The 15,959-nt window shown below is 42.7% G+C and overlaps 3 protein-coding genes across 3 annotated transcripts in view; 1 reads left to right on the top strand and 2 right to left on the bottom strand.

Moving 5' to 3' along the window:
* Positions 1-4,540, top strand: part of LOC121732747 — a 58,102-nt gene extending 53,562 nt beyond the window's left edge. Inside the window, 3 exon segments of the mRNA XM_042122701.1 lie at positions 3,514-3,624; positions 3,947-4,125; positions 4,246-4,540. Coding sequence (XP_041978635.1) covers positions 3,514-3,624; positions 3,947-4,125; positions 4,246-4,387 — 432 coding nt within the window. The 3' untranslated portion in view covers positions 4,388-4,540.
* Positions 4,541-7,399: 2,859 nt separating this feature from the next.
* LOC121732442 (clusterin-associated protein 1) lies at positions 7,400-12,810 on the bottom strand. Its single transcript, XM_042122318.1, has 11 exons — positions 12,643-12,810; positions 11,634-11,830; positions 11,199-11,363; positions 10,927-11,022; positions 10,433-10,650; positions 9,843-9,975; positions 9,401-9,485; positions 8,919-9,008; positions 8,554-8,667; positions 8,007-8,123; positions 7,400-7,648 (listed from the first exon to the last, which is right to left on the bottom strand). Exons 1-11 carry the CDS (start codon positions 12,662-12,664, stop codon positions 7,470-7,472), a joined length of 1,416 nt encoding a protein of 471 aa, XP_041978252.1. The 5' UTR covers positions 12,665-12,810; the 3' UTR covers positions 7,400-7,469.
* A 543-nt stretch (positions 12,811-13,353) lies between these two features.
* Positions 13,354-15,090, bottom strand: LOC121732353 (peptidyl-tRNA hydrolase ICT1, mitochondrial). The gene is made up of 5 exons (XM_042122206.1): positions 14,798-15,090; positions 14,609-14,710; positions 14,439-14,522; positions 14,054-14,223; positions 13,354-13,715 (listed from the first exon to the last, which is right to left on the bottom strand). Exons 1-5 carry the CDS (start codon positions 14,951-14,953, stop codon positions 13,622-13,624), a joined length of 606 nt encoding a protein of 201 aa, XP_041978140.1. The 5' UTR covers positions 14,954-15,090; the 3' UTR covers positions 13,354-13,621.
* Positions 15,091-15,959: the final 869 nt, after the last annotated feature.

The following is a 15,959-nucleotide window of genomic DNA, read 5'->3' as shown; positions in this document are numbered from 1 at the left end:
CTGGTTCAAAGATCAATACACTTACGGCCACACTCATAAATATTACTTAATTTTAATTTAATGAAGGTTATGATTACATCTAAGTAATTAAACGTCTCTGGGTGCGGCCGTTAGATAATAATGTATCAATATTTGAACCAAAGACTAAAACACCTAACATATAAAATCAATCACCGATAGCTAATGCATTAAAATGAGTTAAACCAGCTGCGGGCTGCGGGTTGCCGCTGCGGTGGCACCGAACTACCTTGATACACTTGCACACGTAGTCGCAAACCTGTTGACTGTTGGCGTTCTATCAACAACGATATATTATCACCGCGTGATTACGAAAATTGACGAAACGATTGGTAGTCTGCCAGAGGTTTCGGCAATGTTTTGCTGGCATACCAAAATAAGGCGAGCAATCGAGACGGGTATAAAAGAAGTCGGTTAAGAAGTCGGTTAAAGAAGAATATAGAATATATTTTATCCGTCCGTATATCTGTGTTAACCGATTTCGATAAAATTCAGTTTGGAGATACTTAAGTCCTAGTAAAGGATATAGGACCGTCTTGATCAGGAAACAGTTTTTGGCTACCGCGACGAACGAATTGCTGCTCTTTGAAGTAACGTTGCAATATCTAGTTACAAATCACTGATAATTTATTTTTATTTATTTATTTAAATCAGGCATATTATAGATACCTTAAAGACTAACATACATATTAGTCTACTAGAATCAAAAACCGCAATGTCCAATAAAATCATTATTGGACATTGCGGTTTTTGATTCTAGTAGACTCTATATACTTCTACTAAAAACTAACACTAAACACGTATTGTCTGCGACGTGGGGCGTGGGGCCGGGCGTGATAAGTCTGATAGCGATGATTGCGATATTTAACCGAGTTGCATCGAGAACTTTCTGCCGCGCACTGTACAACTCTGGAACGAACTGTCACCCCTCACCAGCAGTATTTCCGGACCTATACGACCTGCAAACATTCAAGAAGAGAGCGTATTCCCTCTTAAAGGGTGCGTTGACCTGCAACTCTTCTGATGTTGCAAGTGTCCATGGGCGACAATAGTTGCTTTCCATCAGGTGACCCGTTTGCTCGTTTGCCCCCTTTTTTCATAAAAAAGAGTTGCTCGAAAATACATGCGTTGCAGCCAGGTTTCCTTTAAGCCAGTGGAGCGTCACTAACTGGTCGCATCATCATTTAATTACCTTTTTTTCAACCAAGGTGTGGCTGTGGTGGCCTCGTTCTGTGTGTTTCAGGCTGTAAATGATTTACGTCAACACTCGCTCATACACCACGTGATGTGATGTTGACACGCTAAGTAACGTGTAATTACACGGCAAAAAGTCTTCTTTCTCATGCTTTGTTACATAGATTTCAAATATGTGACAAGCATAATTTATAATGTAGGTATATTATACAGGGTGCAATTAAACCTTCCGGCCAAATTTCGATAAATTGATCCTTGTTAAAAATAAAAACACACGGATTTTTTTTTATAATAGTGTAAGTTTTATAATAGTCCATGTTATTCATTCTCGCAAGAGACCTAGCTAGAGCCTCTAAGAGCTAGGCTGTAGACTCTAGAGGGTCAAATACAAACGCATTTCGTACAAAATGTATCAAACTCTACCTGGAGCAGCATGGGATTATTGGAACATGTGAAAAAAAGCCTTCGCCACTGCTACGCGTTCGTATAAACACCTTTTTGGTCTTTCGGTCATGAGGTAACATTAGTAAAACATGGAAAAAAATCAATTGAATACAAGATGTGCTCTCAATACTTAATAGCAGTACCTAAACCACACCGTTGTTTGGAGCCGCGCCGATGGCGGATAACAAGTGAGTTACCGCCGGCACGCCCTATAGGGCTGAGCACACGACTGCAAGGGATCCATGCAGGGCCGGATATATTTTTTATGAGTAAAGGCCACTTTAATCTTGCCGCCCCTATGTACCAACTCTGCCGCCATCCTAGGACGCTGCCGCTCCCCCTAGGACGCCATAGGACGCTGCCGCCCATAGGCCATGGCCTATACTGCCTATACATAAATCCAGAGCTGGATCCATGGCGTTTCTAGTCTAGTGTAATTGTAAACAAAATATTTGAATTTAATTATTTAAAAACGACTAAATGTCATTAGCCAACCAAATTAACCAAAATGCTGGGCATTGTTTACATTTAGACCAGATGAAGTATGAATTGAAACACTAATTAATATCTGACCAAACATGAGTCGGACTCATGAAATGCTCCCGGACAAAACACAAAAATTTCGTTTGTTGTAAATTACATAATATCTAATTAAACAAAAATTACTGTCACTAACAGACCCTGAAAAATTAAAGACACATACTGGCACTGTATTCTAATGATGATTTTAGGTCTTATTATAAGTCTAGAACTAGTCTATTCTCTGCGGTGATCGCAGAACAAAGGAATGTCCTGAGGTCAGGAAGCGCGGTGCGGCGTGAGGCGGCGTGACACACTGACAGACAACCGCGCGCAGATCTGCATCACAATACGGAGAGAGCAGGAAATACTATTGTTCCACCCAAAACTTGAGGTCGCCGATGTATTTAGATCAGCGTAGTCAGTAGAATATTAAGTATAGAATTAGGTAGCTGATAGAAACTTTGCCAAAAACCCAATAGTAACTGCTTAATGCTTCGCATGTTAACCCTATAGTATTTTCACGAGTTTAAAATCAAGCATCAGAGAAAATCAACGTCAGGTCGTCGGACAAATATTCACCGATATGTTAAGCCTATTACTGCAATGTTTTGACGCTAGACGCAGCACCAGCATAGACAGTAAACAAAAAGTTGTGTTCGACGTCTGATAACGTTTCTGTCAATATTCTGATATTATGACGTGTGCAACATGTCGGATTATCAAACGAAGTTCCTTATCGCGCGTTGCGAAAGGGGGCTAGATAGAAAAAGTTGTACCGTCACGACACAAAATTGTCGTTACAACCGCACGGCTTACAACTATAAATGCTATAGTTGTAAGCCGTGTGGTAGCGCGTGTTTCTCTCTCTCTCTCTCTCTTTTTTTTTGGAACGAAGTTCCTTATCGAGCGTTGCAAAAGGGGGCTAGACGGAAAAAGTTGTAACGACACATTTTTATTAGTTCCTGCGCTGTAGGGGCAGAGGGCGTTGATAGTATTCCTGGGCGTCAACTAGATGGCATTTTTGAGAATAAACAGCGACATCTACCGGACGTTTAAATATATTTTATTACAATTTCACAAAAGTGTCGTTGTTAGTATTCCTGGGCGTCAACTAGATATTTTTTTATAAATTCGTTCCATCCGGGTGTCCCTTGACACCTCTCAAGTTTTTTACTGTGTATTTTGTTACTTGCAAAATTAACCTAAATTAACTATAATGGTTCTCTTGTTATCATTAAGCGAAGAGAACTATAGTCAGTAATTTTCACATAGAGAATGTTCCAGAAGCAGCGATCATCAATCATTTAGTATTGACGATGTTGTTATTTGTTTCAGCTGGGTCGTATGCCGATGGGCGTGAGCGTGGTGATGGGGCCGCGGTACGCCACGCTGCCGCTGCCGCCGTACGCGCCGCCGCCGCCGATGTACTACCCCATGCCCGACGCGGTAAGTGTACAGCTCATGTCGCATGCCGATGGACGCGGCGCGGCGCGGCGTGAGCGTGGTGATGGGGCCGCGGTACGCCACGCTGCCGCTGCCGCCGCCACCGATGTACTACCCCATGCCCGATGCGGTAAGTGTACAGCTCATGTCACATGCCGACGGGCGCGGCGCGGCGCGGCGTGAGCGTGGTGATGGGGCCGCGGTACGCCACGCTGCCACTGCCGCCGTAGCGCCGCCGCCGACCACAGAGGCGTTGCCCTCTTATGAGAGACTAACTTAACATGGGACTACCTAAAATTCTGTAGCTACTTTTTCAATATTCCAGCGCATGCGTCGTCGTGCCCCACGTTCAGACCGGAGCGCCCGGGAGGCGGGCACGCGGGAGCGGCGCGGGCGGCGCGCGCGCGGTACGCAGCTCACGCGCTCGCTGGAGCGTATACACCGCCGCCGCCGGGAACCGCCCACTGTCGACGACCTGAAGAGGACGTACACGGGGCTGGACAGGTGAGATACTGATCAACATGTCCAAATACTGGGTGTATGTGACGACATAGCTGACGTGCGTGAGCAGAGATGTAAACTACTTCTTCAGCCCAACGCTAACAAGATATCTCAATATTCCAGGGCATACGCGGAACAGTTCATAGCGGTGTGCGACGAGAGCCGACTGGCGACTGAGCACCACGACTCGCTCGCCACCACCGCCACCAACACCAACACCACCGACTCCGACGACCACCAGGACCCTCGCGACGCCAAGCGCTAACGCCCCATGCTCCCAGGCGCTAACACCCAACGAGCATTTGGCAATAACGCCTTGTGCAGGAGCGATCGCATCACGTGACGCTTCTAGGCGCTAATGCTCGAAGCGATACTACCAGGCCCTAATGCTTTTAGTGACGTCGCTACCAGATTACCAGGACCCGCGCAACGCCAAGCGCTAAGGGCCCATGCGATGCTACCAGGCTTAAACGCCCCTTGCGGCGCTTACTCCCAGGCGCTTATGGTGGGTACGGTAGGTGGTTACGGTGGGTGGGTGGTACAGGCGCGGTGGTGGCGTTACTGTGTAACGCCACCACCAGAACAATACGCGAGTATGGCTGTTAACCCCACCCTTCATTACCAATGGTATCCACTATCCTGCAGTCTCATTGTATTGAGGTCCAAGGAATTTAAGACAGGGCCCAATAGCTCCTTGATCTCTAAAAGGACTATGGTCTATGGACAATGAAGGCTTACAGTGGAGTTTCCGTAGCTGACTCGAAGCATCCACGCCTGCTTAGAGGGCATATTCTTTGCATTTGCTTGCTGCACGCAAGCTAAAAGCAATTCGAAAAGTGCATTTGTGTATACGAGAAAGTGGTGATGGACTTTTGCTTGGACACGACACACGCTTTGCTCAGATTATCTTTGCGAATAAAGAATAGAAGACACTTTGCAATAGTCAAGGGTCAGCTCACACCAAGACGAAACGCGGTGCAGCTCGAAATACCAAGTTATGTCTAAGAAAATTTTCAGTTTTGTATCACGAATCATGCTCTTTTAAATGCTGCACTCCGTCGCGTTTTGCTGTGAACTGGCGCTAAATGTTGCTTATCGACAACTAGCAACATTCATAAATCATAAAACAGTAGAACAGCGCCATCTAGTGTACGAACCCGTTCAACTTTCGTTTTTGTTAAGTCCAAAAATTACTTAACAATTTAAGCTAATTTTAAGAAAAAAGGATTGATTATGTCGGTGTAGTACCTAGTCTACAATGTCCATGTTTATTAGGCTAAATAATTCACTTTACTTTTATCACAATACATTTGGCACGATATAGTTAGACATAAAAATGGCAGGGAATCGGTGTAATATGTCGACATTTTTACCTGTGTATATTATCGTTGAGATTACATATTTATAATTGTAAATATTTTACAACATGTAAGTCATTCGCTTTAAACTTATTTATTCGGAATTCGCTAACCTCTCTCTAGATATTAAAACTTTTAAAACTCTTTTTTAAAATACTCCTTAGACATAAATTGTAATTATACCAAACTTAGTTATAATCGAATGATGCTACACCTATAACATTACTATAAGTATATCTAGAAAAAATATATTGGCAGATCATATATCTAGCTTTTAAGATGGATTTAAAATGACATACTTCTAAAATAATGAATATTTTATATTTATAAATTGGTTGTATCCATTAGCTCAGCTAGTGTAGTCAATAGGTTATGTATAAGGTATGTAAATATTGACTAACATCACCTTCACTAAGCACTAACACTCACTGTAAGATATTAAATTTCACTAAAACATTGTCATCATTTAGTATTTACATTCTATACAACAAAACACAAAAATGCCAAGTTTCCAATTAATATCATAATATTATACTATCTTTTTGATTTTCCATATTTGTGAAGGAGAAAGTATGATTATGAAAGTATGCAAAAGCAAACGAAAGGGACATTCATAAATCATAAGCTTATTTTGGTCGATCCTCGACCGCTAGGGGCGCTAATAAAACGTAAATATAGCACACTAACAAAATATTCTAACATAAAAAAAAAAAATATACTTATTCTTTGTAATAATTTTTTTAAATATAAGATGACTGTAACCCACTAACTCACCGTACTAACGCATCACCGTGTATCGTCAAATATCTGTGTTATCTTAGTGTAAGGAAACGAATACTTAGTATTGTAGTTGTCAGTGCACACCGAGACGAGACGCGACGCGACGCGACGCGACGCTACGTTTCTGTGTGACCTGACCCTTGTAATCTGTTCCAATTTGTATCCAATTTAATAATAAGCGAAAACAAAAAGGTTGAATTCGTCCTGTTATGGCGTAATTGTGACTTTAAAATTGTAGCGAAATTGTCTTTTTGTTTACGCTTAAAATAAATTGGATAGTTTAGTAAAATGTATAGATACTTTAAGTTTTTTCGTGTGTTATTTTTAGAATGTCTTTCATCATCACATCATTTTTCATTATCATTAATAATTCATACGTACATTCATTCGCTTTATTTAGAATAAAGCTATAGCCTTTAAATAACACATTTCACATTTTCATCAATTCATTGTCATACCATTCATTATTCATTTCAAATTCCAAATTCCAAATTTCCTCTTTAATTCTCATGCAAAATTTAGGTGACATGTATGCACATGTCACCTAAATCATACACATAAGGGTGTTTACAAGCTGACGAAAACGCAGTAGAGCAAAACAGCGATTCGCAGCGCTAGTGTGTAAGCAGCCTTAAGTTTAAAACTTAGTTTATATTTGTACATTGTCCTCTGTACCTAACTGGTGCCAAATTCATTCAAATTGTTGTAAATATTTTGTATTTTGCTCAAAACGATCGTTAACATTATATTTTGTATATTTTAATGATCTTGAAAGATCGACATCTATTCATAAGTTATATTATACTTATTATTGTATTCATAATGGCGGGTTTGTATATTTTATCTGTTGTGAAATTAGTATAGGTATTTCGGGAGCGAGTAAAGTTATTTCAGTGTTTGTAAAATATATTTTTTTAATAATAAACATTGTTTTCTTTACGTGCAAAATGAAGGCGCAAACCTTACGTACAGTAACTTCTTTCATTGAATTAAGAGTTTTCATGACAGTCATCTTAAAACGCTCAGAGCGTTTCAGCCCAAATTAGTAGAGGAGTACAAGTTTTTGACGTGGGAGAGCCATGCTTCGGCACGAATGGGCCGGCTCGACCGGAGAAATACCACGTCCTCACAGAAAAGTAGACTATATAGAGTCATCTGCATTACTCTCTCAAGCCTCTACCTATCATCTCCTACTACCGCCTGCACTTCCTAAAACTCGTTATCACTAAGCTGGTCAGCTCTGGGCGGGGCGCTGCTCAGCCGCAGCTCGCTCTCGGAGGAGCTGCCGAGCGAGGACGCCGCCCCGCCCGCGCCCCCCGCGCGTGCACCCGCCCCCGCCACGACCACCGCCTCTGTTAATGACGGCTCGTCGTCCTCGCTGCCCAGGTCTGAAAATAAAAATAATTGCATAAGCATTGGCGTTGTCACTGCGACAAAAATCTTTTTATGCGATAGAGTTAGAGGAGAGCCACATCTATATACCATTGCGTTGAAGTTTGAACACAACGATTTCAACGCATAAAAATATGAACTAGGAGGTTGAATCACCCTCTGCGTTGTTACCGTCTTTACATCATGTTGCCCTGCCACAACTTTGTTCCGTTCTGACGACGTGACGCACCGGAACAATGGGACCTCGCCATAACTAAACTAATTACCACATCTTTAGCATCCGTAACAAGTGTTAAAAAAGCTTTAAAAGTTCTTTAACGAGGGCAACGGAAACGCAAGCCACACAACACTGACCGTGTATGAGGTCATCGTAGTGTGCGGCGCCGGCGAGCGTGCGCGTGCCCGCGCGCCGCCCCCACCGCGACACGCCCCCTCCCCCTCCGCCGCCCGCGCCGCTGCCGCTAGCCTCGCCTGAAATATAGATCCAGGCCATTTAGCCGAAACTTTTTCGTTTTCGCTTCGTTATAGAATCGCCGATCAAAATGTATGGAATTGACATAATACGAGTCGAACGTCAACGTCATATTTACGAACGCTTATGTCAATTCCATACATTTTCATCGGCGATTCTATAACGAAGCGAAAACGAAAAGATTTTGGCTCACCCCCCTGATGTTGTCTGCGACTTCGTACGTGCAAAATTAAATCCTGCTTGGACCGTGCTATCTTCCGCAGTTAATTAGATGGTCATATTATATTGGTCTGTACCACCATCGAACGTATAATGTTTGTTAACTTTATTAAAGAACTTGTTACAATTCGACGCTATTTATATTGCCTCCGATTCCAGCAGACTATATTCTCGAAAGAGAAGAATGCAACTAGTAAATATAACACATACCATAGACGTGGTCGGAGAGGTCGGAGTCGAGGTCGTCAGGGTCGTCGGGGTCGTCGGGGTCGTCGAGCGACTCGCGCGCCTGCATGCTGCCGAACGCGCGACGACCCTCCGTGCCTGAAAATATTACATTCACTCCATCGAACGGAATACGGATGATATCATTTCCTAGTTGATGAGGGTTTTGATATTCTATTTGCCACCAGGTGCCGCTATGTAGCCTTAGGGTATATCGTTTCAAATAGACATCCTTTTTCCAATCCAATTTTACTTGCACTTTAGTTCGGTAATTTTTCACCAGATGGCGCTACTGTTTATGTTTGAATTATGTTTGAAGCATTAAGGCTAGGTATTTGCAATAGTCCTACCGGCCGTCTTAATACGCAGCCTGGTCTTGGGTCTGGTGGCGGGGCGCGGGCGGGCCACCTCCTTGCTCTCCTCGCTCGAGTCTTGCTCATCTGAAATTATTACACTTTACGATAATAATACATAGTATAATAATTAGTAAATTCCAGTTACCAAATATGGAGAAACTAGTCCAATTATTGTCCTTTATTGATGCACAACGAAAGACGTATTAGTATCAACATGGGGTTTGCGTCGAAAAGATATACTGACATTTTCGTGCGCGTGTGATAGAGACAAGTAGCTAGAGTTAGAGGCGATTGTAGTTTACTAAAATTACCATAGACACAGAATATATATTAGTAGTACCAACCATAGACTACAAAATTTAATACACTATTTCCATCCCATTCAAACAACAAACGTAATAAAAAAGAATGAATTCGTCAAGCTGATGCCAATTGCAAGACACAGACAGATAGAGCGTGCGAGAGAGAGCTCGTACCGGAGTCGCTGAGTTTCCCGAGCACGTCCTCGGCCTCGTACTTGTGTATCAGCTGCATGATGGCCGCCTGCTGCTCCTCCGCCGCCTGGTAACATGTGTAAATATATAAATTCATCCATACAATAATTTTTAAATCAGAATGGAAGCACATTGCGCACTCCAAGGCACTGAAGACCTACTAACGATACCGTTTTTGTTGTTGATTATAGTAGACGTTATAAACTGAGATCACATTACAACTTTATGTAACGTAACATCCCTCTATCGTACGCCTAGTTGCTAAACAAATCGAGACAACTGTGACGTCACAACTCACAACTCGCAGCCCGGATGACGTCAGGGCTGCGATGAAGTCTCAGCCCCGATGACATCAGAGTCCTCATGACGTCACAGCTGCGACGACTTCACAGTCCGCCTGACGTCACAATCCGCATGTCGTCACCTCGGCCTGTCGCGCCTCCAGCAGGCTCAGGTGGTGTTTGAGCGCCTCGACGCAGCGGTATCGCAGCACGTATCGCTCCCACAGCGCCGCCACCTCCGCCTGCAGCAATACCACCTCGCCCTGGTACGCCGGCCTGGAGACAGATAGAAGATATAAGTAATAGCACTGTCGCAGAGCGAGGACAACTTGTACTATCAGAGAAGTTGATTCATGGGCAGACGGCGGACTTACGCCCATTGGTCGGCCTCTGCCAATTCAATGTTAGCTGTGGTGGCCTGTGATCGGTCGGCTGGGTTTAATACAAACATTCCAAATTACTTAACCAAAATTAACTTTAACCCCATCTGGGTAAAGCTCTGGTTTCCTCCAAGAGCGGTGCCATCGTGTGGCGGCCGTGATGCAGCGGCGAATGACGTCACTAGTCGCGGTACGGCGCGGTTTCCTAGAGAACGGTATGTGAGACAGCGTTCTAGTGACGTCATTTACCGCTGTATTGCGGCCGCTGCATGACGGCGCCGCTTTCGGAGGAAACCAGAGCTTTACCCAGTTTGACCGCTAATGACAAATGACTATTAAGCAAAAAAACTCACTTAATCTTCTGCACGGTATGCAGCCTCTTCTCAGCCCGCTGGAGCTCGGCGCGGCGCCGCTCTATCTTGGCGTCGAGCGCGGCCCCGCCCCCCCGCGCCGTCACCGCCCCCGCGCGCCCCTCCTCCACCCGCTCGGCGAGCGCGGCGCGGGCAGCGTTCAGCGCCGCCTCCAGAGCCGACATGTCGAGAGGACGAGAGAGAGCGGCGTCGCGGTGCTCCTGAAAACAATTATATTATTTTAAACAGGTGCATCAACGGTCATCACTCATCAGGCTATGCCTGCCCTGTCCCGTACTAGGTGAAAAATCTTAATGACGAAGGCGGTACTACTCCCTTGCACTCGCGAATCACACAAGTATACCTACGTTCTACTACTTAATTAATTTGTACATGCATTAGCTTAATACTATGGTCTCAAAGTTTTTGTACTTGTGGAAGAGAGTATAACGCTGAATTAAAGTACGATAATAATGGGACGATAACAACAAATGTACCTTATTCTCCGCCTCCTTGGCAAGCAAGTCGTAGAGGAAGGCGCCCTTCGCTGTGATGTCCGTCGCCAGCGCGCGCGCCTGCTTGATCTCGCCGAGCTGCAAAGATAGCGCAATTTGTTATTTGTGATAACGTGAGGCGCCATCTAGTAAATTATTTAGAAGCCACTGTATTGTCCAAAAAAGTTTAACAAATCCATTAGGTTGCCTGAATTGGGGTCAAGGAAATATTTCTTGTGGTATGGCGGTATAGGTATTATGGCGTCACAACATACCCTGTTGCTGACATCATAGAGGGGCGGGTCTCGTGCGGCGCGGTCGGCGGCGGGCGCGGCGGCGGCGGCGCGCAGCAGCCCTGCCACCTTCAGCAGCTCGCGCACCGCCCACCCGTCCGCGCCGTACAGCCGCTTGCCGTTCAGCTTGAGATTGGCGCGCGTGTGCTAACAAAAAATAATTATAAGTCTAGGTCTACATTAGAAGCATTAATTCAGTGTCTCGTTGAGTAGCCTCGACGCGTAGGTAGAGAGAGCGCTTTTCCTCACGCGCGCGAATCTGATGTGCCTGAAAGTCGCCCGCAATTAAAGGACCATTTTTTATAGATTGTTTTTGTGTGTTTTCTATCATGCGATTCGGTTTCTTTATACTACTTTCTACTACGCACAGATTTCTGTCACTTAAACTTGCTATTTTTTATTGCACACATAACTCACAAACAGCTCAACAGCGCCAGTAATCAACGCGACCCGCTGCTCCACGCTGGCGCTGCCGCCGGGCAGCCGGGCGTCGGGGTCGACCCGCGCCGCCAGCCACCGCAGCGCGCGCTCCGCCCCCGACCAGTTCGGCGCGCGGAAACTATCCAGCGACACCGGCTCAGGGTAGCCCAGACTGCGCATAGCTTCCGAGAAGTCTGGGCATAGGTTGAACATAAGTATTTTTTTATGAAATAAGGGGTCAAACGAGCAAACAGGTCACCTGATGGAAAGCAACTATCGTCGCCATTGGACACTAAGAGACAGGTGCGTTGCTGCCTGCCGGCATTAATTGGAATAATTAAGAGTGCTTTATAGGCTTTTGCCATTTGAAATATAAAAATATATGCTTGAAAGAAACAAAATGTATGAATATGGTAATAGAACTTAACAAGCTTTTCTAGAAATACTTGGAATGGACATAAACCACATTACTTGTGAATCATGTAAGACAGGAACCAATAAAACCAAAGGAAAATACCTATTATTTTCCTTTGGTTATTTATACGTGGAAGAGCCATGCTTCGGCACGAATGGGCCGGCTCGACCGGAGAAATGCCACGGGCTCACAGAAAACCGGCGTGAAACAGCACTTGCGCTGTGTTTCGCCGAGTGAGTGAGTTTACCGGAGGCCCAATCCCCTACCCTTTTCCCTTCCCTACCCTCTCCTATTTCCTTCCCTACCCTCCCCTATTCCCTTCCCTACCCTCCCCTATTACCCTATTCCCTCTTAAAAGGCCGGCAACGCACCTGCAGCTGCAGTCCATGGGCGACGGAAGTTGCTTTCCATCAGGTGACCCGTTTGCTCGTTTGCCCCCTTATTTCATAAAAAAAACCTAGTACATGCTCATGGGAATATGAATGGTTTGATGAGCGAGTGAGGTTATCTCTACATCAACTCTACGCGTTCCACTAAATGATAAGAAAAATGATAATAGTTATAATGAAAACAAATAGCAAAGGTACTTACTCCGTAGGTCCCTGTACGACATTTTTTTAATTCATAAATCGGAACACTTATAAGTTCAAAAACTTGAACTCCTGCGTGACGACGACTTGTTGTGACGATCGACGTTGCTATGGTGACCCGACAGGCACAGACCAAGCAATTTAAAAAGTTAAGGTACAATTCCGTGCATCGCTAGTCGTGAGCCGCGCGCGACCTACGACTGTCGTCGGCTACTCGCACAATAGTCAATTGTATGAAAATGTATGGCATTGACAGACTTACTCGCGGCTTACGACTGTCGCGATGCACGGAATTGTACCTTAACTAAAGTTATTTTTCTCTACCTATAAAAATATATTTGAGTACCTACTTAGGTATCTTAAAATATTATTTAAATTAGTAAATGAAATATGACTGATAATATAATTACACTAATAATAATGATACACCAAAAATTTAGTACATAGATAATATTTTTATTGAATAAACTATTTTACATACATAGTAAACTATTTATTTTAGCCTTTAAAAATACATTTGGGATTTAAATTGGGCACACAATACTTATTATTATCAAATAATCATGGGGTTTATTATATGACACACATAAGTTCATACTTTGCAGAAGTTAAAAACTTATTTAAGCATGACGTCTTATTTTAATCTTTACAAGAAACTTTGTTATACTTACAACTTTTTTTTTCCAAATTTTTACATATAAACTTATAATTTCCTTAATCTAAGATTATTAACTATATCTTTGTATTCAATGTTCTAATTTCTTACCATAACTTGTTAGTAAATAGAATGTTAAAATCATCAACCCCAGCTTACTAACAATTTATTTATTTCACTTTTTTTTATAAGTATCCCTAATAATTTGATAATAATAAATAACATTATTCACAAGTCATTGGCTGTTTACAGCATTATATTCACAAACCACAGCACCAAGAGTCAACAACCAATGCTAGTGAGTGCACCCAATTTAATGAAAGAATCATAAGTCCACAACAGTGGGTGGTCGTCTCTGGGCACGCTTCAGGGCTTCCTCGCGCTTCATGACTACTCGCAGGCGAGAGGCTTTCAGGTGCCTGTCCAAATAAATTATTATCATTATTAATAGGGCTAGAAAAAGCCTAGGATATGAAAAAACTTAAAAATGCAGTATTACAGCAACAATTTTAATAAAGCCTCTGTTTTCTTAATGCTTCAACTCCCAAGCGACCACATGCGGCCGCAATAACAATAGATAAGCTATTGTGTCTGGTTTTCCACGATTGACGGATTAAAGCTCAACATTTTTCAAATCACTTGAAACTTCTATACATTATACAATTGTGTCCAAATGTTTATGAAATTATTGAAACTAAAATAATTTTGTATTTAAAATTGTCACTAAAATCACTACAATGATTACAAATTTTGCTACCTCTGTCTAATCCTTTCCTCAGTCTCGGGTGAGGGCTCACGTTTAGTGACGGCGGCATCCCGTAACATGTTCCTCAGCTTTTGCAGGCAATCTGCCAGGTTGAGCTGCTGGGACCTTGTTACGTCTGACCGTACTATCAAGTAGCCTTCCTTAGACAGTCTATTGCCGTGCTGAAATTAAAAGTTGGATATATTAACATAATTTGGATATAACAAGCAAGATTAACAATTTACTCAATTTCAAGACTTCATCTTTGAGAAGCCCTCAAATTTTTATATAAGCTTAGGTGTTTGAGAGTATAAACTTACTTATAATTATAATAAGTTGCAATGAATCTTATAATAATATCTTGTAGATATTAATTTTATGATAAAAAAGAACTTACCAGCTCCATCATTTTCTTTTTAACATCTGGGTGTAACCAGTCAGCCTCGCTAAGTTTAAATCTCAAGTCAACTTTAGTATGCACCTGTAAAGAAATGTACATGGTTTTTAGCACAATCCAGTATGTAGTTCTTCAGTTTAGTTCAGTTGCTAGTAATAATCCAACATTACCTTATTAACATTTTGTCCACCAGGCCCCGAGCTTGCACTATATTTTATGTCTAATTTATCTATGGGGATGTAGCCAGAAAATTTCTCATTGGGGTCAGCTTTCTGCAATACATAAACAATTTATGTCTACTTAATGTATCTCCAGCAAGAGTCGAGAATGGATACTTGAGATAGTGAAACTCTACTTACGAATGAAGGTGTGGATAGTTTCAGTGAGCTATTCGGATACAAAGTTTCAATTGAAATTGCACTTTTATATGCCATCGATCTTTGAATCAAAGTGGAGAACTTTGCAGTTTGAACTATGGGTCGAATGCATCTTATCCCGATTGGTATAAGTGCCATCTTGAATTATGTGAATTAATTTACAACAAGACTGGCGCTTATATTGTATTTTTTCTCAAAATCCTCAAGTTTTTATTGCCAATAATGCCAATAATTATTCCGTGTTATGTACGGGTTAACCTCAAATGCCAAAATTCTTTAATGTGATGCAGGGTTGCCAGATGCAATTTTACGATTTCCCCCAAACTGATTTTTATATTTCCCCAAAATGATACGTTTTCAAAAAAAAAATCCCCAATCGCTTTGTTACAGAAAAAAAAAACCCGAATATAAAATTGAAACTACTTTTGTTCGATTTAGTAGTTTCGATCACTCGACAGTAATTAAACAGATACACAATTACATAGGATCGCTCGCTCGACCAAAGAGACAATTTTTTTAAGGGGGTGATAGACGTGCGAGTAAGTACGTTAAGTCCACGTACTTACTCGCACGTCTATCACCCCCTTAAAAAATTGTCTCTTTGGTCGAGCGAGCTCGACTCGAGCTGGCTCGACGGTCTTAATCGCCTGTGTGTCAGCAAAGAGCCGCGAGCCTGGGGGCATGGTAATCCAGTGTGAGCGATTCTCGTGTGTCACGGGTCACCACTCACCGACGACGCGAGCCGAGTAAGTTCGCGAACTTAAAACCCGCGTGATTTAAGTTCGTACGTCTGTCAGGCCTTTTACACACTCGACCAAACAAACTAAAACAAACAACAAACCCAGCCAGAGACAGACAGTCACAGACAAGACAGAGTCAGTCATAGACTAGCAATTTTTTTTTAATGGCTCTGAATTCTTGCATATTTGCCAGGATGTTAATCGAATGAAAAGCACGTTCGTTTTATTAATTGTTTGTTGTGTTTTTAGAAGTGCTAACCCCAAAAAATCCCCATAGTGTATTTATTTTCCCCAAACATTTCCCCAAAAATACTGTTTCCCCAAATTTTCGCATATAGTCAATGTTTTCCCCAGAATTGCGAAAAAAAAAACCCCAATCTGGCAACCCTGATGTGATGTTTGAG

The sequence above is a fragment of the Aricia agestis genome, chromosome 12 (assembly GCF_905147365.1).
Source record: "Aricia agestis chromosome 12, ilAriAges1.1, whole genome shotgun sequence".
NCBI classification, from domain to species: Eukaryota; Metazoa; Arthropoda; class Insecta; order Lepidoptera; family Lycaenidae; genus Aricia; species Aricia agestis.
Note: the sequence above shows the minus strand (reverse complement) of the source record. Positions and strands in the feature narration are given on the sequence as shown.

Bases quoted from the DNA above. Each gene is read 5' to 3' on its own strand.
- LOC121732442 (XM_042122318.1), bottom strand. From the start codon at position 12,664: ATGTCGTACAGGGACCTACGGA. The intron at 8,668-8,918 runs GTAGGACTATTG...TAATATTTTCAG, and splicing joins GCTGCGTATTAAGACGGCCG to GCACGGAGGGTCGTCGCGCG. The intron at 8,124-8,553 runs GTATGTGTTATA...TCTATATTTCAG, and splicing joins CCTCTCCGACCACGTCTATG to GCGAGGCTAGCGGCAGCGGC.
- LOC121732353 (XM_042122206.1), bottom strand. From the start codon at position 14,953: ATGGCACTTATACCAATCGGGATAAGATGCATTCGACCCATAGTTCAA. The intron at 14,523-14,608 runs GTAATGTTGGAT...ATTTCTTTACAG, and splicing joins GTGGACAAAATGTTAATAAG to GTGCATACTAAAGTTGACTT. The intron at 14,224-14,438 runs GTAAGTTCTTTT...TTTTAATTTCAG, and splicing joins AAAAGAAAATGATGGAGCTG to CACGGCAATAGACTGTCTAA.